This window comes from Vitis vinifera, chromosome 14 (assembly GCF_030704535.1).
Source record: "Vitis vinifera cultivar Pinot Noir 40024 chromosome 14, ASM3070453v1".
Taxonomy (NCBI): Eukaryota; Viridiplantae; Streptophyta; class Magnoliopsida; order Vitales; family Vitaceae; genus Vitis; species Vitis vinifera.
This window is the reverse complement of record NC_081818.1, coordinates 20,438,473-20,465,094: the sequence shown is the minus strand read 5'-3', so window position 1 is coordinate 20,465,094 and position 26,622 is coordinate 20,438,473. Positions and strand designations below refer to the sequence as shown.

At 36.4% G+C, this 26,622-nt stretch overlaps 1 protein-coding gene and 1 long non-coding RNA gene across 5 annotated transcripts; one reads left to right on the top strand and one right to left on the bottom strand.

Annotated features, from left to right (window-relative positions):
• Positions 1-11,520: 11,520 nt before the first annotated feature.
• Positions 11,521-16,463, top strand: LOC104881564 (uncharacterized). 4 transcript variants are annotated; one of them, XR_009467641.1, is made up of 6 exons: positions 11,521-12,019; positions 12,127-12,178; positions 14,697-14,879; positions 15,676-15,764; positions 15,868-15,975; positions 16,173-16,463. It is a non-coding gene; the product is annotated as an uncharacterized LOC104881564 (long non-coding RNA). The 4 variants fall into 4 exon arrangements; XR_787557.3 differs by having other exon boundaries at positions 11,522-12,019; positions 16,209-16,463; XR_787556.3 differs by lacking the exon at positions 16,173-16,463 and having other exon boundaries at positions 15,868-16,069.
• Positions 16,464-18,779: 2,316 nt separating this feature from the next.
• On the bottom strand, positions 18,780-25,646 carry LOC100241191 (LEAF RUST 10 DISEASE-RESISTANCE LOCUS RECEPTOR-LIKE PROTEIN KINASE-like 2.4). The gene is given in 4 exon segments (XM_019225364.2): positions 18,780-19,489; positions 19,492-20,316; positions 20,410-20,439; positions 24,857-25,646. Coding segments are annotated over 4 exon segments (1,869 nt in total). The 5' UTR covers positions 25,602-25,646; the 3' UTR covers positions 18,780-19,220.
• Between the last annotated feature and the right edge of the window lie 976 nt (positions 25,647-26,622).

The following is a 26,622-nucleotide window of genomic DNA, read 5'->3' as shown; positions in this document are numbered from 1 at the left end:
ATAAAAATAAAATAAGTGGCGACTCCGACTTTTCTAAAAATTAATTTTTCACAAATAAAAAGCGAGTCTCGCCGATCGAGTGGGGGCGCACGTGAAAAATGCGGGTCCACACTGGTGGTAGTGCAATGGATGCACTGCGGAAAAAGATGACTCGGATGGAAGAACCATTGAGAGAATGGCCACATGAGGATGGCACTGTGGCTTCGTGGGCAGAACACACCATGGGAGAAATTCAAGTGTAGAGGAGTCTATTGGAGACCCGTGATAATTTCTTTGAGGAGAAATTTACTGGGTTGAAATCAGAGGTGCAGTCCTTGATGAATGACTTCAAGGGAGCCCTACAGTCTTATGGAGAGGACATTGTAGTCCTCAAGAAGGCTGTGTTGCAGGGATCATCTTCAGGCCCTGAAGCCCCTCCCAAAGTCCGAGCCCCATAGCCTAAAAGCTTCAACGGTAACAGGAACGCGAAGGAGTTGGAGAACTTCTTGTGGGACATGGAGCAGTTCTTCAAGGCTGCTCACATTCCTGATGGCGAGAAAGTATCCATCACCAGTATGTATCTGACTAGTGATGCCAAACTATGGTGGCGGACTAGGATGGAAGACGATGCAGAGTCTGAAAGGCCCCAAATCACCACTTAGGAGACTTTGAAGAAGGAATTGAAAGATCAGTTCCTCTCCACCAACACTGCTTGGGTGGGCAGGGAAGAGTTGAAAAGGCTCAGACACACCATATCTGTGAGGGACTACGTCAAGGAATTCAATTCCTTGATGTTAGACATAAAGAACATGTCAGAGAAGGACAAGTTCTTCAACTTCATGTCTGGATTGCAATGGTGGGCTCAGACGGAACTTAGAAGGCAAGGGGTTCGTGATCTCCCTACTATCATAGCTACAGCAAATTGCCTGGTGGACTACAAGATGGGTGGTGTCATCTCCATCATGCAGAGACCCAAGTTAGAAGGAGGCAAGAAGGCTAAGGCTGAGGGCAAGACTTCTAAGAAGTCCGAGTGGAAGAAACAGAACAAGAAGGTTGCTGCAGTGGGAAAACTAGTGGAGAAGACCACAAAGTTTGTGCAGCAGACCACCCGAATGGCAGGATGCTTCATCTGCAATGGCCCTCATTGAGTCAAAGACTGTCCCAAAAGAGATAAACTTTCAACCCTTGTGACTACAGATGACAAGGAAGAATCTGACTCAGAGACCCCTCCTAGAGTCAACCCACTACAACTCCTGAACGTGACTAATGGTGAGACCCCAGTCTAGAAGTCCTTAATGCATGTTCATGCAATTGTAAATGGTGTGCAGGTGAAGGCCTTGGTGGACAGTGGTGCCACTCACAACTTCGTCGCCACCAAAGAAGCAACCAGGTTGGTATTGAAGTTGGAAGAGGGTACCAATCAGATCAAGGCAGTCAATAGCAAAACCCAAAAATCCAAGGTGTAGCCAAGAACGTTCCCATGCAAATTGGTGACTAGAAGGGCACATGCAGCCTACTTTGTGTGCCCTTGGATGACTTTGAATTGATTCTCGATGTAGATTTCCTCTTAAGGGCTAAGGCGGTCTTGATCCCACATCTTGGTGGACTAATGGTGTTGGAAGAAAAGCAGCCTTGTTTCGTGAAGGCCTTGAGGGAAAAGAATGGTGGTAAGGGACAGCCTAAGATGTTGTCTACTATCCAGTTGAAGAAGGGATTGAAGAGAGGTCAGGAGACATATGTTGCAGCCTTGATCGAGATCAAGGAGGGACAGTATATGGAAGTCCCTGATTCAGTGGTCAAAATCCTTAAGGAGTTCAAAGATGTAATGCCTACAAAACTCCCCAAGGAATTGCCACCCCGGTAACCTATTGACCACAAGATTGAACTGCTGCCTGGAACAAAGGCCCCGACTCAAGCCGCTTACAAGATGTCTCTTGTAGAGTTATTGGAGTTACGTAAGCAATTGAAGGAATTGTTGGATGCATGCTTGATCCAGTCCTCAAGGGCCCCATATGGTACACCAGTGCTGTTCCAAAAAAAGCATGATGGCTATCTCCGCATGTGTGTGGATTATAAAGCTCTCAACAAGGTGACCATCAAGAACAAGTACCCGATCCCCTTAGTTGTCGAGTTGTTTGACAGATTGTCAAAAGTCTCATACTTCACCAAGTTGGACCTAAGATTAGGCTACTGGCAAGTGAGAATTGCAGTAGTAGATGAGGAGAAGACCACCTGTGTAACTCGATATGGATCATAGGAGTTTCTGGTAATGCCTTTTGGATTGACTAAAGCCCTTGCTACATTCTACAATTTGATGAATGATGTTTTGTTTGACTATTTAGATGCATTTGTGGTAGTGTATCTAGATGATATTGTGGTTTACAGTAAGACTTTAATTGAACATGAGAAACATTTGAGATTGGTGTTCCAGAGATTGAGGGAGAACAAGCTTTATGTAAAGCTAGAGAAATGTGAGTTTGTTCAAGAAGAGATCACATTTCTGGGACATAAGATCAATGCAAGCTTGATCAGGATGGATAAGAGCAAGGTGCAGGCTATTATGGAGTGGCCAGTCCCTAGCAAAGTGACTGAGTCGCGGTCCTTCCTTGGCTTGGCCAATTAATATAGAAGGTTCATTAAAGGGTATTCAAAGATGGTGTCTCCCCTTACTGACCTGTTGAAGAAGGACAACCAGTGAGATTGGAGCATGCAGTGTCAGATGGCCTTTGAAGACTTGAAGGAAGTCATCTCCACTAAGCCTGTGATGCGTTTTCCAGACTTGGACTTGCCCTTTGAAGTCCAAACGGATGCCTCAGATAGAGCCTTGGGTGGACTTTTGGTGCAAGAAGGGCACTTTATGGCATTTGAAAGTAGGAAGCTGAACAATGCTGAGCAGAGGTACTCCACTCATGAGAAGGAGATAACAGTTGTGGTTCACTGCCTACAACAATGGAGGCACTACTTATTGGGAAGCATTTTTACAGTGGTTACTGACAATGTGGTCAACATCTTTTTCAAAACTCAGAAGAAGTTGAATCCCAGACAGGCACGATGGTAGGAGTTCCTGGCCGACTTCCAATTTGAATGGCTGCATCGACCAGGAAGACATAACACTGTGGTTGATGCCTTGAGTAGGAAAAAGGTGATTACCTACATCATGACCCTCTCAGAAGTCATCTCTAACTTCAATGAGAAAATCAAGCAAGCTGCAGAGCAGGATGCTGCATATGGCAGGCTAAAGTAGCAAGTTAAGGAGGGTGTGATCAGGAGGTATTGGCTAGAGGGAGACCTCCTTGTGGCAAAATGAGAAAGATGGTATGTTATTGCAGGCGGCCTAAGAAATGAATTACTACGGGAAACTCATGATGCGAAGTGGGCAGACCATCCCAGTGAAGAGAGGACTCTAACACTACTAGTCAGATCCTATTACTGGCCTAAGATGGGTGAGGATGTCTAGGCATATGTGAAATCCTGCCAGTTTGTCAGATGGACAAGACCAAGAGGAAGAAGGCTACAGGGTTGCTGCAGCCCCTCCCCATTCCAACAAGACCTTGGGAGAGCATTTCCATGGATTTTATCACTGGATTTCCAAAGGTTCGTGACTTTAAATCTATCTTTGTTGTTGTAGATAGATTCTCTAAGTATGTTGTGTTTATACCTGCCTCTGATGCTTGCCCTGAGGAAAAAGCGGCTAAGTTGTTTTTCAATAATGTTGTCAAGCACTTTAGGTTGCCTAGGGACATAGTCAGTGATCGGGATGCACGGTTCACAGGCCGATTTTGGGTTGAGCTGTTCAAACTCTTGGGTTCAGAGTTGAAGTTTTCTACAGCCAACCACCCTCAGACTGATGGGCAGACAGAGAGGATCAATGCCTTGCTGAAGGAATACCTCATGCACTATGTGACAGCAACACAAAAAAATTGGGTGGATTTGTTGGATACTGCCCAGTTGTGCTATAATCTGCAGAGGAGCTCAACAACAGGGATGAGTCCCTTTGAGCTGGCTATTGGGGTGCAGCCACGAGTGCCTTTGGAGGGTGGCTAAGCAAAAAGCAGGAGAAAATAGTTCTATAGCATACAAGATGGCTCAATCCCGACAGGAGATGTTTGATAAAGCCTGGGATAGTCTAGAGAAGACAGCTAAACGGATGAAGAAGTATGCAAATCATGATCGCAGACCCTTGGAATTTCAGGTTGGGGACAAGGTCCTCCTGAAATTGACTCCTCAAATATGGAAGAAAATCAGTAGCAATACTAGACAGAGGAGTCTAATTCCTAAGTATGATGGACCATTTAAGGTGATAAAACGGGTTGGGTAGGTGGCCTACATGCTGAAGCTGCCTGAGAGGCTCAAGCTTTACCCAACTTTCCATGTTAGTTTTTTGAAACCTTACCATGAGGATCTGGATACAGAGAAGATGCAAACAAAGAGGGCCCCTCCCTTGGTCATGAAGCAATTTGATCGAGAGATAGAGAAGATCTTGGATCATAGAACTATGGGACATAGCAAAAAGAACCGGCGAACTGATTTCTTGGTTCAGTGAAAGGGGACTTGAGAAGTAGAAGCTACATGGGAGAGAGATGTTACCTTGTGGCAATTTGAGAAGGCGGTCTAAGCATACTGGCAGACTAAGTCGACGAGAGCATCGACTTTAGTAAGCGGGGGTGGGTTTCTCAACCCCTTAGCCACTTGACTTAATTATAGAGGAAAATGCCTCATAGGTAGGCCTTCCACCCATGAGAGCCTAGACGGAGAAAACAAGGAAGGTTTGGAGGTTTGGTGGTTCAAACTCCAGGGGCTAAGTGAGGAGGCCATGTGCGAGCTAGACACGAACCGCGAGCGAGGCAGACGTGCACCACGTGCGCACCGTGAGTAGGCTAGATATGCACCACGCGCGCACCAGGCTTATGTGGTGCAGATGAAGGTTGAGAGCTATTTTTGGAATTTAATTTATATTTATTTAATATTCCATTATGTCTCCTCAGGCATATTGATGTCTCCTCCAAAAACAATGAAAACGACCTGTATTGCTCTTTAAGAGGGAGGTAGGTGACTCAAAGAAGGGAACACCAAGGGAAAACCTTAACTTCACCAAGGGGGCACCATGGCACGACCTTGGGCATGCCTAGGACACATGGACGGGACTCGAGCATGCACACATGGGCTCCACAACATGTGTGGTGTGCACCCCGTGGCCACAACGGCACGGGGCTTGGTATAGCCTACTTTCTCCCCGTGCAGGCACGAGGACGCCTAAACCTTGTGCGGTGAGCCAACTAAGGAAGGCATGGGCAGAATGTTATGGCCTAATGGGGCACTAGACAGCAGCTGATTCGCACCCATGATGCCTACACACAGCACAGGGGTGCAATGCCCTGTGCACCAAGAGGGATCATCCATGGGCGCAATGCCATGGCTCGTTGCTATGGAGTTGGACCTAACAATGGAAGTAAGCAACACGCCTAAGCCATGGGCACCTAGACATGGCATGGGCTCACACATTAGTGTGGGGAAGGCACACTAATGCACTAGACACCTAGTCAGTTGGTTGGTGCATGCTGCCTGGTTCAAAAGGCCTTTATCAAAGACACGTTGGTAGGCACCTGATCACAAGAGGCACCTTACGGGGAAGGAAGTAGCTTATTAAGGGAACTCTCCAGCAGCTTGGTGAGAAAGGCTTGAGGAGATGGTAACTAACTAGTGCAGCTAGCTGGGACAGCAAGTGATCAAGTCAAGCAGCCAATTGACTTGCAGTTGGCTGAGGTGCTGATGACTGGTGCAAGTGGGTGGTTCACGAATAGGCCACTATCTGGGTGGTGGGTGGTTATGCAAGGCAATTATGGGCAGTTTTGGCTAGTTGCATAACCACCAGATTGGCTCCAAGTTTTGAATTTGGAAATTCAAAATGTAACTACAGGCTAGGTCTTTTAAAAGGGCTCCTGCATCCTTAAGAGAACAGAGATGAGAGATTGGGATATGGTTCTCTAAATGCTTAGAGGTGTAAGCATTGTACTATGACTCAAGGGAAAACAATTTTTTTTCTTGTAGAGTGAAATAATACAAGTTGGGATAGGTTTCCTATGATCGTTTGTGTCCCTGTTACTTTGCTTTTACTCTGTTTTTCTAAAAGCTGGAAAGGAAGGTTGGTTAAGGAAGGGTCCTTAGCACCGCACACTTGTGAAAAATTTGGAGTGATATTCAGGGGTGTAACAATAAGCATTGGGAAGTTGAAGGGGTTGGTGTTCTAAGGAAGTAAACGAGGGTTATGATCTTGGCTTATGGAAGGTTATAAGAAATTTGCATGAGACAAGTTAATTGTAGGATTTCTTTCTCGGTGGACAATGAGAGAAGGGTAAGGTTTTGGAAGGATAAATGGTGTGGCGACGAACCTTTAAGTATTTCTTTTCCTTCTTTATTTGCATTAACTACTTTAAAGGAGGCTCATAGTTCAAAATCGCGGTATCGGTCATCAACTTGAAGGGTTCTGAGGCACATTGGTATCGGCATCTTGGTTCGATATCGAATGATAAGCAAAATAAGATATTTAAGAAGTTCAAAAAATTATAAAAATTATTTTAATATAATTAAATGAATTAAGAAACTAATCAACTTAAAAATATATTAACATAATAATAAATGAAATGATTTCATAAATTATTAACAATAGATTAGCATATAAAATAATACACCTTATATAATACCATTACCATGTAAAATAGTACATTACCTAAATTAAAGTCATTCATACCATATTTAATATATGAAATAATAATTTTCAAATTCCCAATTCCAAATACCGTTGGGATATAAAGTAAATTGATGCAAATATATGAACATTTGAAATAATAAATCATTTTTATATAAAACAATACATTAAGCCTTTTTCTTCAATTCACAATCCCAAACATCACTTATTCACACCACGAGATACCCAATTTGAAGTTTTGCCTCTCTACAATGCACACCCAAACAACACCGCAAACACAACGGAGATCGGGCAAAGAGAGGCAACGCCAACATGCAAAGATCGTCATCAATGGAAGAATGTGATGTTTCTCATTGGCCAGTCAGCACAACTGCATCACCAACACAAAGCTTTCTTCTTCTTCTTCTTCTCCTTCACCGTCATGGGTCTTGAAAAAAAATTTCTTTTGAAGAGAACTCTCATTTTTTTTTTTAGAGATTTCTCAATTTTGGTTGCTTTTTGTGTAATTTGAAAAGGAAAAAAAATATTTTTTTGGTTTGATATGAGAATATTTTGATCTTAAATGATTCAACTCGTAATTTCGATCAAGTCCACTCAAAATCTCAACCGAGCCAACCGAGTTTAACTGGTTCTTAGTTGGGTTTGTATTGAAGATGATATCGGGTATCAAACTCGACGCAGAAAGGTCCGAGGCCGATACGAGTCGGCCGATACTTTGAACCATGAGGAGGCTTGGATGGCGGACTTGTGGTCTCACTCTAATGGTGGAGGTGTGTGGACTCATAGATTCTCTAGGCATCCAAACAACTGGGAGATTGAGGATGCAAAGCACTTCTTTTCAAAACTACTTGTTAAGGGGGTAGTTAAGGCAGCAGAAGACAAGGTGTGTTGGTTAGAGGCAAAGAGTGGATCTTTCTCTATTAGGGTCACTTTACTCTAGCCTAGCAGAAGGGAGATTTGAATCGTTCCCATATGTTATTATGTGGAATGCTTGGATTCCACCTAAGTTGAGCTTCTTTGCTTGCGAGGCGACCTAGGGAAAAGCTTTGACTCTTGATTAATTACAACAAAGATGTGGGTCTTTGGCCAATAGATGTTTTCTTCATCACACTCATGAAGATTCAATTTATCACATTCTTCTGCATTGTAGCAAGGCGAGGTAGTTGTGGTAGCTTTTGTTCTCTCTTTTTGTATCTCAAAGGTGATTCACTCCTCCATCAAAAACACTTTGTTAGGTTGGAATGACTCTTTTACGAGAAAAAAGTGGAAAAAACTTTAGGGAGCTACTCCTTTATGCCTTTTTTGGATAATTTGGTAGGAGAGAAACACATGATCATTTGACAATAAGGACCTCTCTTATCATAGACTAAAAGTCCTCTTTTTCTTAAGAATCCTAGCCTTTTTTAAACTTTCAAAGATGTCTTCCTAATCCTCCTATGATAAGTGGCAGCCTGTGGACTCCTAAAGAAAGTCTTTTCTCCTTAAAACTCCCTCATGCATGAATATCCTTTCCCAAAAAATAATATCCCACTATCATCTTCCCTTTTTCTCTTTTTTTTTTCTTTTTTCTGGACATGCAGTTATGGACTCCCTAAAAGAATCTTCTCCTTCCCAAAAAAAAAAGGTGGTAGCAGTCTTCACAAGAATCTCACTCCAATCGGAACTTTCTAATGACATGAATGTCATAACTAAGGGTCTCCAACGGGCGGGCCAGGCCGGGCCGGGCCGTAAATAGGAGGCCCGCGGCCCAGCTCGTGCTGGGCCAGGCCGGGCCACGGAAAAATGTTAGGCCCGCGGCCCGGCCTATGAGCCCGCGGGCTAGCGGGCTGGCGGGCTAGGGAGCGGGCTGGCCGGGCCGGGCCGTGGGCTTTTTTAAATAAGCCAAAATGGCTTTTAAAGAAAGGAAGGGAGAGGGGGGGATTCGAACCCCTCCCCTCATGTTTTCATATCAAGGCTCTAACCAATTGAGCTACATTCCTTTTGTGCTTAATAATTGAGTTAATTATATATATATAAAAATAAAGTATATTATTTTTTTTAAAAAAAAATAAAGGCTCCAACGGTCATGTGACCGTTGGAGCTCCAGCCAGCTGCCCATGTGAGTCATGTGACCGTTGGGGCTAAGCCTCCAACGGTCACATGGCCAATTTTTTTTTTTTTTTTTTTTTTTTTAAAAAAAACCTTCCTATAAATACATGTTCTTCCTTTTCATTTTTTCATCAAATTCTCTCTATTTCTCTCACATTCTACAATATTTCAAATTCTTTTATTTTTCCCTCAAATTATACAATATTGTTGGTGGTACAAAACAAGCATTGGTGGCTCCAAGAGTTCAAATTTGCTAGGAATTTCTGCATCGGTTCTCTAATTGAGTAACATACTTCACCCCTACTACCTTATTTTTTTGTTATATTTTTTTTTATATTTATTACTTTATTATTTTTGGCATAATATTTTATCAATAATTATAATATGACAAGTGCTTCTTCATCTAGTCCATGTGATGAAATATCATCAAACAAAAAATTTACTTCAAATATATGGAATTTTTTTGATAGAATAGAAATAATTTTAGAAAATAATAAAAAAGAAATCAAAGCAAAATGTAAAATTTGTAATAAATTTCTTACTGGTGGCTCAAATGCAGGCACAAGTCATTTAAAAAGACATCACGAAAATTGCAAAACTAAAAATAATGTAGATATTAGAAATTATATGCAATTAGGTAAAAATGAAAGTGGAAATTTAAAAACATTTTCTTATGATGAATCTAACTGTCGTGAAGAAATGATTGATTATATAATAAGAGCAGAACAACCTTTCAACATGATGGAAACTCATGATTTTGTAGGAACAATTCAACGAGGTATTAATCCTCAATTTAAAGGTTGGTCTGGAAATACAGTTAAAAGAGATATTATGAAAAAATTTTATACACAAAAAGAAATTTTAAAAATTTTTTTTGCAATTTTTGAAGGAAATATTTGTTTAACATCTGATATTTGGACATCTTTAACTCACACTGGTTTTTTATGTATAACTGCTCACTACATTGATAATGAATGGAAATTAAATAAAAGAATAATTTAATTTAAATTAATAAATGCTCCACATAGTGGTAAAAATATAGCATCTTTAATAAATGATGAAATTATAGATTTAGGCATTCGTGATAAAATATTGACAATAACATTAGATAATGCTGCTAATAATGATACAGCAATACATAGACTAAAACGATATTGGCAAGTAAAAGAAGATCATGCTAAAATATTTCATGTGCGTTGTTGTGCACATATTTTAAATTTAATTGTAAAGGATGGATTAAAAAATGTTGATGATACATTGGAAAAAATTAGAGGCATTGCATATAGTATTAATAGTTCTCAAGCAAAACATGAATTATTTTTTGATTGTTGCAAAATGTTAAATATGAAAAGAAAAAATATAAATTTGGATATGGCCATTAGATGGAATTCCACATATAAACTTTTACAAAATATTACAAAATATAGAAAAGTAGTCAAATTATATGAAATACAATTACTTAACAATGATTGTGAAGCAGATATTTATGCATTAAGTGATTATGATTGGCATATTGCAGATCTTTTAAGAGATCTTTTTGAAATTTTTGATACTTCAACAAACATTTTTTGTGGTGTATATTATCCAACTTCAAATCGAGTTATTATGCAAATAACTAATATTTTTATTGTACTTCAAAAATATTTAAGTTTTGAAATATTTAATGATACAATATTTGCAATGATAGAAAAATTTAGAAAATATTGGGGGGAAATACCTTTAATTTTTTATATTGCTTTAATTGTGGACCCTAGATTGAAATTTGAAGCTTTGGATGAATGGTTAACAATTATTTATTTTAATGACCAAATAAAAATTGAAGAAATTAAAAATGAAATAAATTCATTATTACATAATTTATATAACTATTATAAAGAAAAATATGGTAATAATATTAATAGTATTAAATTACCACCTACATCTACAAACTCCTCATCTTTTTATAAAGGAGCTCTAGAAATGTTGAAAAGTCGAAAAAAGACAACAAATAGTTCTCCAAATAATACATCTGATTTAGATAAATATCTTAATACTGATATAATTTCATTTGAAGATCAAGAAGATTTTGATATTTTAATATGGTGGAAATCACATCAACACAAATATCCTGTGCTTTCTATAATTACTCGTGATGTACTAACAGTTCTTGTGAGTACAGTTGCATCAGAAGCTGCTTTTAGTGCAGGTGGAAGAGTAGTTAGTAAAAAACGATGCAACTTAGCGCCAGATGTTATTGAAGCAGGGATATGTGTGAAAGATTGGGAAATAGCAGATAAAAGGATGTACGATTCCATTCGAGAAACAGAGATGCTTGCCGATATGGAATCTTTAAAATTATCAAGATCTTCATGGATGCATGATAGTTCGCCATTACCGCCAGAAAATAATGACTAAATGTATATTATATTTTTATTTTTATTTTTTGTGGTTGAAAAATACAGATGATTAACAAATAAAAAGGTGTCAACCTAGTTGGGATGTATTTATTTTGTAGTGATGTAAATTTTTCCCACATTTTTAAATGTAATTATACATTCAATGAATAAAATTTTGAAATGAATATTTTTTTTAATACTTTTTATTTTTGTAGTTTTTTTTTTAAAGGGGCGGGCCTAAGAGCGGGCCTAAATTTAGGCCCGCGGCCCGGCCCGCCCATAAAACGGGCTCGGGAAGGGCTTGGGCCGGGCCGGGCCTAAAGCGGGCCGCGGCCGCGGGCTTTTTGGAGACCATCAGTCATAACACTACAAGAAAATGGAGACACCGCGGTTTTAGTTGGGGCCAACAAAATCCACTATCAAAGCAACATTATAGTTGGGGGAGGGAATAAGTGCTGCCACAAAATCTCTTATAGCTGAGAGAAGAAATGGACTGCTGCTATAGTAGGTATTATAGCTGGGAGAAGGAATGGACCGCTACCATATATGGCCCAATAGAGCCCGCACCCATATACCCACCATATCAACCACTGCCTCTTTCGACTGGTAAGAACCTACTGAGAGCCATTTCGATCCTCACTTTGGACCACCGAGAACCCACTAGTGAGAATCTTTGAACAACATTTTTCTTTGATTCACTCTTCTAAGCCCTCAATGTTGATAATCGTTGCTGGTAATGGTCGTTGAACTCTGCTCCCAAAGCCATAAAACCCTAGGAATTGAGTCTCCAACTAGATTGCTGGTGATCAACGACCAGCTCGCTCACCGAACTCTTTGCCACACTCAGATCAGAATTGCATGTCGGAGATCAGTAATGAATAACCTTACGAACTAAGTCTTTTCCCCCAAACCTCTTTCCCGAAATTTTTAATATCTAGTGAAAAATGAAATTTGATTTTCTATAACAATCTGTTGCAGGAGTTATTTCTGGGGCCTTGATTGCTGCTCAGATTACGTTCACCTTCAATAGGTATTTCCTTAACCATTCTATGTTTTGGTTAGATGAAAAAAAATTATTGAAATTTTTTTTTTTTTCATCTGGAATTTATTTGACATGTTTTTTTATTTTATTTTATGGTGAAAATCTACTGCATTCTCTTACTTGATTCTAATACTGGGAGGTGTTATTCCTGCAATGAGGTAAACTAACTCTAGACCTTGAAAAAGCCCTTCAGACCTGTCTTAACTGGCAAGGGATCGGTATGTGACAGGGGAGTTCTAGTTCTATCCCTTATAACAATGAAAAAGGAGGGAATGAGGGATGTTGGAAGCCATCTGTTAGGATTTCAAGAGTTTCATTTCCACACCAGATTCATTGTCCGAGATGATCCAGAGTCTGTGTGGAGAAGTCCTGAATTTCTACCCTCAAACGAGTTTCCATTTTCTTTCTCAATTATGTCCTTTTCTTTTCCTGGGATATTTATTTCCAACTCAATAATTGGGGGCTGATGAACTTGCTTCCCTTCTTCAGATCCTCAAGGAATTTTTATCTCTCCTTGACTTCAGAGGTTTAGAAGATTTGGTATGTTGAGTGGTAGTTGTTTGCTCTCTCCCAAGTTTTTCTTCCAAGCTCTGTTTGGAAGGCTAAAGCCCCTTACTAAAGTTTCTCTTGGTTAGTTGTGCGTAGAAAGGGGAATACTAATGGAACCCACAAGAAGGCTTTTCAAAGCTCTGTTCCAAGCTCTGTGTACACTGTAAGAGGAAGGAGGATGATGATGACCACATTCACTGCCTTGGAGAGAGACGATGAAAGTAAATTCTAAAGGGACATGGTTGGTGTGACCTCATTCAGGTTGGTTTAGAAAGTGAGAGGAGAGGGGAGGGAGAGAGTGAGAGAGAGTATTTAAGAGGAAGGGTCTATGCAAGAGAGTGATCTATTTTGCTTCCTGCTGGCTTCTATGTCTAGAAGTTCAAGGAGGTTCCATGAAAATTATTTAATATGATATAGCAGGATGCCAGATCAGAGTGTTGTACAATTCAATGTTATTTCACTCTTTATGCTTGTTGGAAGTAGTTCTGCTAACAAAGCTGAATTAGAGCTTTGTCTGAAGGTTAGCAGGAAGCTCAGCATAGGAGCTGTAACGGTTGTTTAGATGGGGGTGATTCTTCTAGTCATTTTGAGGTTGAGACAGTGAACCCTGGGATCCTAGAGACGCCGATATTTGATGAGAGAAATTTGATTCTTTTTTTTTTCCTCTTGAGAGTGCAACATAGGAATATAATTTAACATGATGTGGATTGTGTCCACCTTTACAATGGAACAGGTTGGGTTGGATGGTTCTAATAAATATAATTTTGTTTGTTAATAAAATTGTGTCCACTATTTTTATTCAAATTAGCTTTGTTTAGCATTGTCACAACTTCAGTATTTTCTTACATATTTTTCCTAGTTAAACTAAGCATGAGAAAATAATTTTTCTTTCATATTTTTCCTAGTTAAACTAAACATGAAAAAATCATTTTCATTAGTATGTTTTTCATTTCTTTGGGGTTTTCTAGGAACTAAACGTAGCCATAAATTCTTGTCCAAGCCCATGTAATACTTGTCTTACTTTTAAGGTTATGTTAAGAGAAGAAAATAAAAATTTTAAAAAAAATAACTTTCTATGTTTGATTTTAATTATCAAGAATATACAAAATAAAATATAATTAAAATTCATTAAAAAATTAAATATTTTTTAATTATTTAGTCTTTATATATAGGATTAAAATTATTGAAATGAATATGAAGTAGTATATAAAAATAATTTACTTTTCCTTCTATTTTTTGTTGCATTTTTTTCCAAATTTTTTAGGATCTAAAAGACAATTTGCCTAGTAAAAGTGATTAACCATCTCTTCAGAATTTGCAGATACATGCTTAATTCATAGGAAGCAAAGAAATATGGAAAGTTTAGGCCATGTTTTAAAACAATTCATGAAAACATTTTTCTAACTTAGAAAACACATGCAATGAAAAACAGTTTCTTAAAAATTTATTATAAAATATATTATTTCTTAGGACAAATTAAAAGTAAATTTAATTATTTTTTAATATTATTTTAAGCTATAATTGAAAATATGGATGATATTTTGAAAATTTTTACATTATGTATAATATATAAAACACTCAAAGGATAAGCCGAAAAAACTACTTTTTATATTTAAGTTTTCAAAAATTTTATTGTCTGCCGATGTTAGTGCTGGTTTCATATTTCCAGTTATTTCTTGTTTGGATGGACTATAAAAGAAAAATGTTTTATGGATGGACTATGGAAGAAAAATGTTTTATAGTAAAAAAAATTTCATTGGTGGGTTCTTCCAAATGAAAAGTAAATGTTTGTAAACTTTAATTCATTAAAAGTATTAAAATATAATACTCAACTAATATTCATTAAAAGATTCTTATTAACAAGATTAATACGTATAGGCTATGTTGATGGGATTTTGATAGAGATGTTTTGTTGAATCAAAATTTTATGATTGAATATTTTGGCTATTGTGTGCAGATGATACTGGAAGATTGATATTGTAATTACTTGAGTTCTACTGTAAGCCAGTCGCTGATTCATTTCTTGTGTTGGACTGGTGATTGGGATTTTGAGAGTAGCAGTGAAAGATGAAGTTGAGTCCAAGAGAGAAGTGGACAGACTGCTTCTTCACAATTGCATTTCTTTGCTTGATGCAATTAAGTAAATTTCTGATTTCATATGGTGCCTTTTGTATAAGTTTGTGTTTGTTTTTCTCCAAATTTGCATCTTAATATGATTTACTATGAACCTTGATACATAAAACAGAATAGCAAATAAGATTCCTATAGTCAACCCTAAAATTTGGTTTTCCCCCAGCATTTTGTCACCAACCATTAGCTATCCTAGGTTATAATCGTCCTTAACCATCAAAATTTAAATAGAGGGTAGTACCTGCTGGAGGGGGTCTTTTCTCCGCCTGCACCTCCATAACGCTCTTGTTTGTAATCTGCTCCTTTTTTTTTTTGTCCTTTTTTTTTTCCCTGCTGTATTTTTTTCTTTCCCTATAGTATGTAATAATTTTTCTAAATTTATAATCTATTAGACTAAGATATATATAATTTTTTTTTCTTGGATTAGTTTTCAGCTGTCTAATACTTGATGACACTTCTTGCTTAGGCTAATATGACCTTAGGGTACTTGCAGTTGCATGTCATAAAGGAGTGTTCCTACTTGTATCATTGACGTATTTTCAGTTAATGCTTAAATCACTGCATCCCGGAAATAGGTACTGTTGAATTTCAATGATAAATATTGAAAGGTTATGAGCTAGCATGGATATCAATATTGTGTATAAGAAACTTATGTGAAAAAATCAGGGAATTTCAATGAGTATATAACAGATTTATAATAGATTTATATTCATTGTTCTAGGAAGTGTTTGTTTAATTATAGTAAGAGTACTGCATTGTCAGGATGACCAATAAATAGTTTGTTGACGTAGTTGACTTTGGATCAGGAATGTAGAACTTTGTGACAGAATGATCAGGAATGCAGAAGTTTGCGGCAAAACGATCAAGAATGCCTATTTCTTGAAATGATCAGAAGGTAAGTTCATTTGTATTGTATGTTGATACACTTTTTTCATCTGTAATTACATTTATTACAGAGGATCCATTTTTATAAACAATTAAATAATTTATATATATAGGTCAAAGATGGGGACCCTGTTTTGATGGACATTGGATGTGAGTTACATGGATATCTTAGTGATCTTACTTGTACACGGCTGCCCAGTGGCTTCTCTTTTGCAGCCTAGGTATGCCCTTTAATTGCTTAATTTGTATTCTCCCATAATCTTATTTATGAAAAAGTTTCCCTGGTTATCTATAAAATTTTGGAACTTCTATCAATTCTTGTAAATTTTGTTCTATGTCAGTTCTTTAACTTATTGCATTATGGCTTCTGTTGATTACAAACCATGGTGTACATAGTTTATTATCCTGATACATGCAGGCTTAAGTAAAAATACTTTGTAAATGTTGTTACAAGGCCTTTTGGCAAGGTTTAGATGCAAAAGCCTTTTGAAGAAGCAACAAGGAATGAGGACTGGTTGATCATCGTGGGAGAAGCTTTTGATTAGACTAAAACAAGGAATCTTAGAAATAGTTGTTGTTCTTCCGATGTGGGCAACAATATGACCATCTTATTACAGTGTACATGATCATTGATGTGTGTGGAGTGCTGATACCCAATTCTGAACTGTTTTGTTCCTTGGGAACATCTAAAAATTTCTCTATTACTACATCTAACTTCCTTTTTTTTTTTTTTTTAATCATAACATGTGATGATAATTTAGCCTCCAGGTGTATTGGATATCAATCAATTCATCTTTCATTTTTCTCACCAAGTTTTAGCAGTTCTCATATCCATAGCAAGACCTATAGTAGAGGCCAAGAGAAAGCACCATCAACTTTAGGGCCTATAGTAGCGGCCAAAAAAAGGCCCTATCCATGTTTCACCTTATGGTAGCAGCCAAGCAAAGGCCCCAACCATAACCCACCTTATAGTAGCAGCCCCCTTAGTCGTGACTATGCACCTTTTGTTGTGGTCCAAATTAAGTTGCAGTCAAAATTTATAGTCATACTCTTGCATATGGCTGCATCTATAGCATTTATCTTCACTCCCTATGGACACACTTTGGTTTTGATCCATTTTCATTCTTGTAGTGCAACCTCACCTTCCCTTATTAAAAAAAAAAAATCAATATTGCCAAATCATTGCATATATGCATAGCCACCAAAGCCTCATGCAAAAATAAAAATTTTAAATTAGAAATCATACAATTAAAATAATAATAATAATAATGAAATCAATCAAACGAATATATAAAAAACAGTTGTACATATTGCTGAGGTCCCTAGTCACATAGTAACCAACGACCCTACCACCACTTGTGCAACTTCAAATAAATTGGCTAGAAGTGGAAAGATTGCTTGCAGGGCAACCATAGTACAAAGGTTTGGATATGTTGTGTTATAATTGAAGAGGGTGCGATTCAGAGTGGTGTTAAGATACTCAATGGGACAAGTACTGTTCCAGTAATCCACCCTAGCAACTGTGAGAGTATTGAACGAATTATTGATATCAAGGACCCGGTAACTCACGCCCATCATTCTGAACTCCGGGGTGTAGCCATCACAATTTAGATCAAGCCCTGGGTGGCTGCAGTACGTTGGCCTGCTCCCGCCCCAGAAAGGATAACCAATATTTGACATATTAGCTCACTACAACAGTCTTGCCGCAGTTGATATATTGGTCATAATTTTGACACCAAGCACTAGGAACATGGACTATTATGATCATCAACAAAGTAGAACATGGTAGAAAGAAATTGGAATGCATTTTGGGGGAGACAGATAGGTATAGAATTGGGGTCATTCAAAAGAGGAAGGACATGAAATTATTTTCAGTTCATCTTACTAGTCAAATAGGTATAGTTTTTCAATGAAGTTTCCCAAGAAAATATATGGTTGTTGAAAATGTTGATTTCCATAATTTCTTCTTTTGACTTCTTGTTTAGAGGATAGTGACATGAACCAACTTCTTCAATTGAGCTTTAAAAATATTCTTATTTTGTTAACTCATAAGGTAATTAGACTTGCACATCAACATAATAAATGAGATTTGGACCCTAGAGATCACAATGAATCTTGGCAATTGGAATGCCTACTTTATTATTGGATGGAAAGAAAGGAAGTTTGGAGCTTTTGCTCAAGGCATAGCTCTTATATAGTTCCAACAACTTTTTATTACTTGAGACAAATTTTTGGTGTGGCAGAAAAATTTTGAACTTAATTTGGGCCAAGAATGGCTTAATCTTCCATGCCAAATAATAATAATTATAATAATAATCCTAAAAACTTTGGTCAAAATGATGCCAAGCCTCCAAAGCGTCATGACCTTTCTTTTTAATTTGCAAATATTATAGCAGATAGGAGTAGAGTCGAGGAACTAGGAATTGTACGCTTTAGGGTTAACGGGAAATTATGATGTATGATGGTTAGAGGAAGGCCTAGAATTGGATTGAAACTTGACCTTTTGTCAATTCTTGCAGTTTGAACGATAACCAACCAACAAAGGCAAGTGCATGATTCACATGCTTAGAAACTTTGAGATTTGTTATATATGATTCATGGCATTGTAGTATAAAGGCATTGTAAGATGGAACAGGAACCTTAAGCATAGCTGTGAAAAAATATTCAAATTGTTGTCCAAGTCCATTCAGGAGCCAGAAAACCTGATTCTTAACAGGCATGTACTGGTTTGCCAATGGCATTAAGTTACGTGTGGACTTGAACTCAATTATGTAAGAGTTAAGTGTGGACTTGAACTCAATTATGTAAGAGTTAAGTGTAGTATGCTTCAGAATCCAGATTGTAGGTATTTGAGAAAGCCTTCAACACAGCATAGCAAGTAGCAAGGCCAAAATTGGATTTTAGAGCTTCTTCAGAAAGAGAAGTGATCCAGGCATTAACTAGTCTATCTGTACATGTCCATAATGCCACATATCTTGATAATCTCTATCTAACTCACTCACATGTGATGGAGTTCCTCCTGTGATGAAACCAACTAAATCTTAACTTTCATTTACCGATAGACACAATAAATAGTTGGATGACATAGTTTTAGATAGACAATAAGAAATTTTGAGATTTCCTCAATATATGGATACTTGAATAATTAACATAGGAAGAACAATACTCATGTGAGTTAAAGATGGTTTGATACCATAAAGAGACTAATGAGAAAAAGTAATTAGCAAATCTCAGTTACCTTTTCGCTGTAGCATTGTGTCTTCTTTAGGATTCTCTGCAACAGATGATTTGAGATGAAGGTCTTGTAAAGTTGTTACAAAGATATGCACGACCTAATCTTTGGAGTTGGGCTTCAGTTGAGATATTTGAATTTGTTTCTCATGGTGGGCATTGCTCCTCTCTCTCCAGCAGGGAAAAATCATATTCTTTTTTTTTTTTTTTTAACAATAATGTTAACGATCTCTTTCTAAGTTGACACTGTGGACTGTGGTGTGTTTTGAGTAGAAAACATAAAAGGATTTGGGGGAATCTCTAAGAGATGAGAGCTTCCTTCCAACATCTCTACCACCTTATCAATCGATGGTCGGTCAGATGGATTGGGCTGAATGCACCACAGGCTCACTAAAACCATCTTCCTCGCTGTTTCTTCCTCCTCTTCATTGGTGATACTACGAAGTACTGTAAGATCCTTGCCTGGCTGAAGCTGCTTATAAATCCAAGTTGGAAAACTTGCACATCAATATTCTTTCTCCCTCCAACCATTTCAAGAACCAACATTCCATAGCTGTAGACATCGGATTTATGAGAGACTCCTCCAAAGTTTCTACAGAATACCTCGGGAGCTATGTATCCAGTGGTGCCCCGTGCGTGCGTCATTGACACCATGCTTTCTGTCTTCTGGCATAGCTTAGCAAGGCCAAAATCAGAAATTTTTGGGATGAAGTTTTGGTCTAGAAGAATGTTGTGAGGTTTTATGTCAAAATGCAAAATCCTTGTGTTGCAACCTCGGTATAAGTATTCTAGTCCTCGAGCAATGCCGACTGCAATTTGGTACATGGTCTTCCATTCCAAGTTCAGGCTTTCATTAGAGGATCCTCTATTATAGATGAACTTATCAAGAGATCCATTGGGCATGAATTCATAAATCAGAGCTCTTCTACTCCTCTCAAAACAAAATCCCATAAAAGTGACTATATTAACATGAGAAGTTCTACTGATGCTTGCAACTTCATTAATAAAGTCTTGTCCATTACCCTTTGACTTACTCAAAAGTTTCACTGCCATCATGCGACCATCAGGGAGCTTTCCTTTGTACACGCAACCAAATCCTCCTTCACCTAATTTACTTGTGAATGAGTTGGTCATTTTCTTAACATCTGAATAATTGTATCTCTTTGGAGCCAATGATCCATAGTTCCTTATAAATGCTTCCACATTTTCATCATCCTCTGATTCCTTCTTCCAGAAGACCAATGTCTTGCACGCCAATGGGCATTTTATTATTCTAAGGCAACCAAGCATTGCAAGAACTAATATGAGCGTAGCCACACCTGCAACAATGCCTGTGTTCAAAGAATTCATACTATTACTTAAACGTAAAAACAAGTATGGAGATATTAATTTTCCAAATTTAGAACTTCAAAATTATATATTACCTATAATAATCTTTCTCAGCACATTTGAGCCTGATCATGTAAAACAAACATAAAATTAGTCACACTTAAAATGAAAATGAGTTCTATACAACTTAAAATTGTAAAGAAACCAAACTAGAGGATGTTACTAACAACAGAACAGATAGGCCATCACCTAGACATGGTAAGATTTAGGACCTCTTTGATAGTGAAAATGAGGTATTTTCAACTCTCGCAATTAAATTTTAAAAAAATGAAAATTACATAGAAAATCGTATAAAAGCATTGAAAATTACATTAAATTTCCTAAAAATTGAACCATTTCAAGTACAATGAAATATTGTTTTCTGAATTTTAAGCATAAAACCATCGTAAAATTGAAATTGACCAACAAGGGTATATTTGGCTTCACTTTTATTTTTCAAATCTTTTTTTAATTAAAATATGTAAAAACAAAATTTGGAAACATGTTTGGTGACCCATTTTTACCTCTTGTTTTCAAATTTTGATAGAACAAATTTTTAAAATAATAATAATAATAATAAAGTCATCAAAAAATTTTATTACCATTTTTGTAAACAAATTTTAAAATAGAAAAATGATTGTTTTCTACTTGTTGCCATATAACTATCAAATGTGTTTTTTTTTTTTAACAAAAAAAAAATGAATTAGTAAACATGTTTTATATCTTCAAGTACTTTTAAAAAAATTACAACTGAAAATTCATTGATTTTTTAAATTAATAAAACCAAAATTGTATTCAAAAGGCACTAAATGTTTGCCATTCTTATTTCAAAAAAAACATAAGCTTTTGAAGAAATATACATCCTATAAGAAATTAATGAAGGTTCTAATTGAAGTGAAGATGAATTAGGACCTTCATCAATTTAGTGTACCTTGACCATTCACTCAATGGGGGCTAGACATGATTGGACCCCTACTTGTTGCGGTTTAATGAAAAGGATTTGTTCTTGTAGCTACCTACTATATTACACCAAGTGGGAGGAAGCAAAGGCATATTCAAAAACAAAAAAGGGGGATGTATGGAGATTTGTATGGCAAAATATAGTATTTCTATTCAATAAACCTCGAATCCTCATAATTAACCATGACGCCTAGTTTAATTTCAAAGAATTCAAAAAATTTTGCAATGACCTTAAAATAGTCGACCTCTAAGGTATTCCCCTACACCCGCAAGGCAATAGCCAAGAAGAAGCCACCAATTAGACCTTGTTGAACTATCTTAAGAAAAGGTTAAGCCAAAGGAAACATGTTGTCGATTGTCCTATGGGCATGCTGCAGGACCAAACAAGATCAGCCACATGGGAGACTCCATTCGCACTAGCTTATGGGCCCGAAGCTATAATACCAATTGGGTACACTAATGCTTGACGATTAGCAAACCCCGATGACCTTGGAACTAGATCTAGACTTACTTGAAGAGCAAAGCAACTACTTTAAAAGTTGAAGACTATCAGCAAGGAATAACATCATCATATAACCAAAAGTTACAAGAAAGGCGATTTCAAGAAGGAGAACTTGTGCTATAAAAAGTTTTCCAAAATATTTGAGATCTTGTAGAAGGAAAACTGCAACTAAACTGGGAAGGATCATACTGAAAGGAGAGGAGTGTATTGCATATAGCATATGGATTCAATAGAAATGACAACCTTGATATGCAAACAAAAAAAAAAGAGTTATGATTATAACTATCAAAGAAAATTAATGTTATGGTTACACATTAAACAGAACTTATAGTAAGTTATAACTGTTAAGACATTAAATCTTGTTTATATTTTAGCAATTTTGTTTTAATTAATATTCCAATTTGTTGGTAATTTAGTGCTTCAAAATTGTAACTACTCACTTGAGTATTGCAAATTGATCCTCTTTCTCTATGGACATAAGCATATAACAAACCTTGTTAAATCTTATATGCTTTTATGATTGCTTCATTATTTATTTTCTTATTTTTCTTATTTGCATGCTTCTACAAAATAAATAAACAAAAAGGTTCCATTAAGGAAGTCCTAGAACACATGGGTATGCAAATGTTCAAAGGTTGTAAGTACCAACCAATGATGAAAATATCAGTAATCACGGATATATCGGTACTTCGATTTTACGGATATATCGGCGGATATTTTGGAAAAAAATATCGGTAAGCTTAAAATTATTAAAAACTCATAAAAATGTTAGGAAAACCTCATAATAATATAATTAGAAGTATAATAGACATTTTAAAGTTATTTTATTAAAAATTTTGATATATGTATAACACGATTTAATAATATCATATGCATCGATAAAAATATGAATTTTATAAGTGTACATTTATTATTAAATTACACCTAATATTATGATATTTGATTATAATATGTCTAATTTTAAAATATATATTAGTATTAAAATATGATCCATTTAATTCAATTGTATTAAACAATATAAAATAAATAATGATATATATATAATTTTTTAATATTTAATTAATTATTAATGATATTAAAAACATTATGAAGAAAATTATATAATTTTTATATTTTTGGTAATTAATTAAAAGACTTTGCATTTAATTATAAAATAATTATAAATAATTTGCTCTTTAAAATATTCTTATATTTTTTTTATATAATGAGTTTAAGTATATATATATTTGTTGCATATAATTCAAGTTAGCCCAAGTGGTACGCGGGTGAACCCCAAACCTCTTGGTTTGGGGTTCAAATCCTCTCGGCAGCAAGCAAATGGGAGGGCACAGTAGCGCACTTTCGTTTGACCCGCATTGACCATACAATATATCGGGAAAAAAAATCGGCGATTTCTTGCGATAAATCCCGAAATATCGTCGGATCGATATTTCTCCATTGAAATACTAAAGAAAGAGAGCCTTTTTCAATTAGCATTTCCCTTTCATGTCCTCTTCCAACAACCAAACTGAGCCTTTGGTCTCGCGGAAACCAACCAAATCAATGGAAAAGCAAGAAAATTGCCTTTACTTTCCAAGATCTACTATTCTATAACCTTGCTAATGGCAGGATCCAAACCCTCCAATCCTCCTTCACCAACAACTTTACATCTCCTAAATTAATCACAAGCATTACCCAACCAAACTTAAAAGAGGACATATTCTTAATCACATCATCAACACATTTTCTCTCTACATTGCTTACAAATCCCAAAGATCCTCCATCATCTACCATTGAGGCTCCCACAAATCGATCTTGCAACTCATCACCTTCTTAGATGCTCTGAAGTGGTAATTCCCATTGATGTCAACATCTTCATTGTACAATAGCTAAAATACCATCGATCTCGCTACCACAAGCAACAACTCACTATTGGGGTGCTTCAATAGGATGCTTTTCTAAGGGAACTTTTATAGATGCCTCCTCTGCTAGTCCTATAGGCCTTTCACATTCTCCCATGTGACCTAAGATTAGGGCAAAAAAATGATAGATCCAAGCAAAAAATAGGAGAGGAGCTATGTGGGGAGAGGGGCAAATTTCTAAAGATACAATATTTATATGATCGATATTTTGGGAATTTTCTAATATATGAAGGGTAATTCTGTAAATTCATATTTGGGGGCAAGGTGAGGTAGAATAGTATAAAACCCATACTTGCTCTAAACTTGATTTAGGTTTCGAAATTCTTGTCAAATTCATCTCATCCCTGATTATCGCTTTCTCATACCCATCCTACTAGAGGTGGGGTGGGGTGGGACACCCGAGAAACTAACAAAACTATCATCCCTATCAAAACAAAATCAACCTGCATCTAAGGTGCCTACAAATAACACAATTATAAGGAGGAAAGTGATAAAGACTTAACTTCTAATCTATTTAACTATGCAAATTTCTTGCTAATGTGTGGATCTTGAAAATTTTGAGGGAATGGGGAATAAAGAGAAAAAGTAAAAAGAAAAAAAAAATAAAAAAAAATAGTTTGGCTCTTGAAAATTCGAGGGAATGAGGGACTAAAGAGAAAGTAAAAAGAAAAAAAATTTAAAAATAAATTTAAACTCAATGATTTTGTACACTATTTCAAACTTATTTAACTTATTTTAATTTTTTTATATAAATAACAAATAATTTAAAATTATATAAGTTTTTAATTAATATTAATTATATTTTATTTTCTTTTATAATAAAACCCAACGTGTAAGGAAAATCATTTTACCATGTTTGATATTACTATAAAATAAAAAATCAAATATAATTAAAATTTAAATTATTTAATTTATCTTTATATATGAGTTAAATAAGTATAAAGGTTTTGAAGTAACAAATTAATTTATTAATTTAAAATCTATTATGTTTTATTTTTCTTCCCTTCTAGTCTTTTCTCCTTGTATTTTGCCTAAAATTTTTGGAAACCAAACACAGATTAAGAGATCGGTGAATGAACGGTAGCATGCATGTTTGTGAGACGAAAGCTATATATCTGATGAAGTTGTTTCTATACATACCTGATCTTGTGGTTTGGCAACTGGAGAGAGGATACCCATTCCGACAATAGCATGTGAATTGGTTGGAGGTATAGCCGCACTGCCCACCGGATTCAACACATTCTGTACACAAACTATTACTGGCATTCCACTCCAACCCGAAACCACCCTTAAGAGCTTCTGTAAGAAGAGTCAGTGTACCTCCACCGCTCACTATAGCGGTAGCTGCTGACTGAAAAATGGGAACCGTCACATACACACCGCAACTCCCGGGGCTTACGCTAAGGTTAAGATCCAGTGTTGTATAGTAACCAGTGATATTGGTGCAATTGAACTGGTTGGAAGGCGCGATAGTAAGTTGGGGACAATCATAGTAGAGGGTCACGTCTGTATAGGTGGCATTATAACTAAAAATGGATTCATTCAGAGTGGTGTTAACATATGTAGGAGGGCAGTAACTATCCCAGTAATCCGCCCTAGCAACGGTGAGAGTATGGAATGAGTTATTGATATCCAGGATTCGGTAACTCGCCTCCTTCATTGTAAACTCCGGGGCTTCACCATCACAAGTCAGCTCGAACCCTGGATGGCCACAGTAAGGAGGGCGACTCCCTCCCCAGAAAGGATAACTAATAACCATATTCCCGCACTCATACTGTGCGCCGCAGCTGACGAATTGTTGATTGTCCTCGCACACAACCCTCGGAACAGGGATCAGCATGATCATCAAGAAAACAGAATAAGCTGGGAAGAAATTGGGAGGCATTTTCGGAGAGACAGATGTAAATTTGGGGTGGTTCAAAAGAGGAAGGAGATAAACCTTATCTATTCCATTCAATGCCGATCATGGTCAAACTAGCTGACTAGGTAAAAAAAATACACAATTTTGTTTTGATTTTGGGTGGACACTGACATTTACCAAACTTCTTCCATTCCGCTTTCAACGACTCGGGTCGTTGCTAGAAGGCAAGACTGGGAGGATAAAATAAGATTATGAGGAAAATTCGTGTGCATTCGTGTACGTGAGGTTTAGCAAAACCTAAACGGCATCTTCTTCCACAACAGCAGGCTAGTGCCGTCCACAACAGCAGGCTAGTGCCGTCCGAGTAAGGATGACAATGGGAATGGGAGGGGATTCAATTTTAATAAATGGGTTTGAAAATTTTTTTAAAACTCGGGGCTGGTTTGGGTATTGTCTTATCCTACCCCATCCTGCCTTCATTATATATAAAATTAATTTTTAAAATTAATTTAATTTAATTTTTATTTTACTATTTTTAATATATAGATAATAATAAAATATTTTTAATAAAATAAATTATAAAAAATATAATAATTTAATTATTTATAAAATATATTTATTTTAATATAACTAAAAATTTTAAAAATAATTTTTTAAAAAAAATTAAAATTCAAAAAAAGTTAAACAGAACAAGACGGGACGAGTATGAGAATTTATCATACCCATCCCACCCCGTTTTATTTTTTAAATGAGACGGGGATGGGAATTATTTTCAATAAATTGGATGTGAAAGGAATGAGAACAACCTATCCCAAACCCGCCATATTGCCATCCCTAGTCCTGGTTAACCAGACCAGTTTTCCAATCAAATATACTTGCTTTGATGCTCTTTAACATCCCCAAGTGAACTTGGGGTTCTACGAATGAATATTCTTTATTTTAAAAACATATTTTGTAACTCAATTTAAAAATAATTGGATTATTTTTAAAAAAATTTACAACATTATTCTTTACATTTTTTAAGATTAAAAATAAAAATATCTAT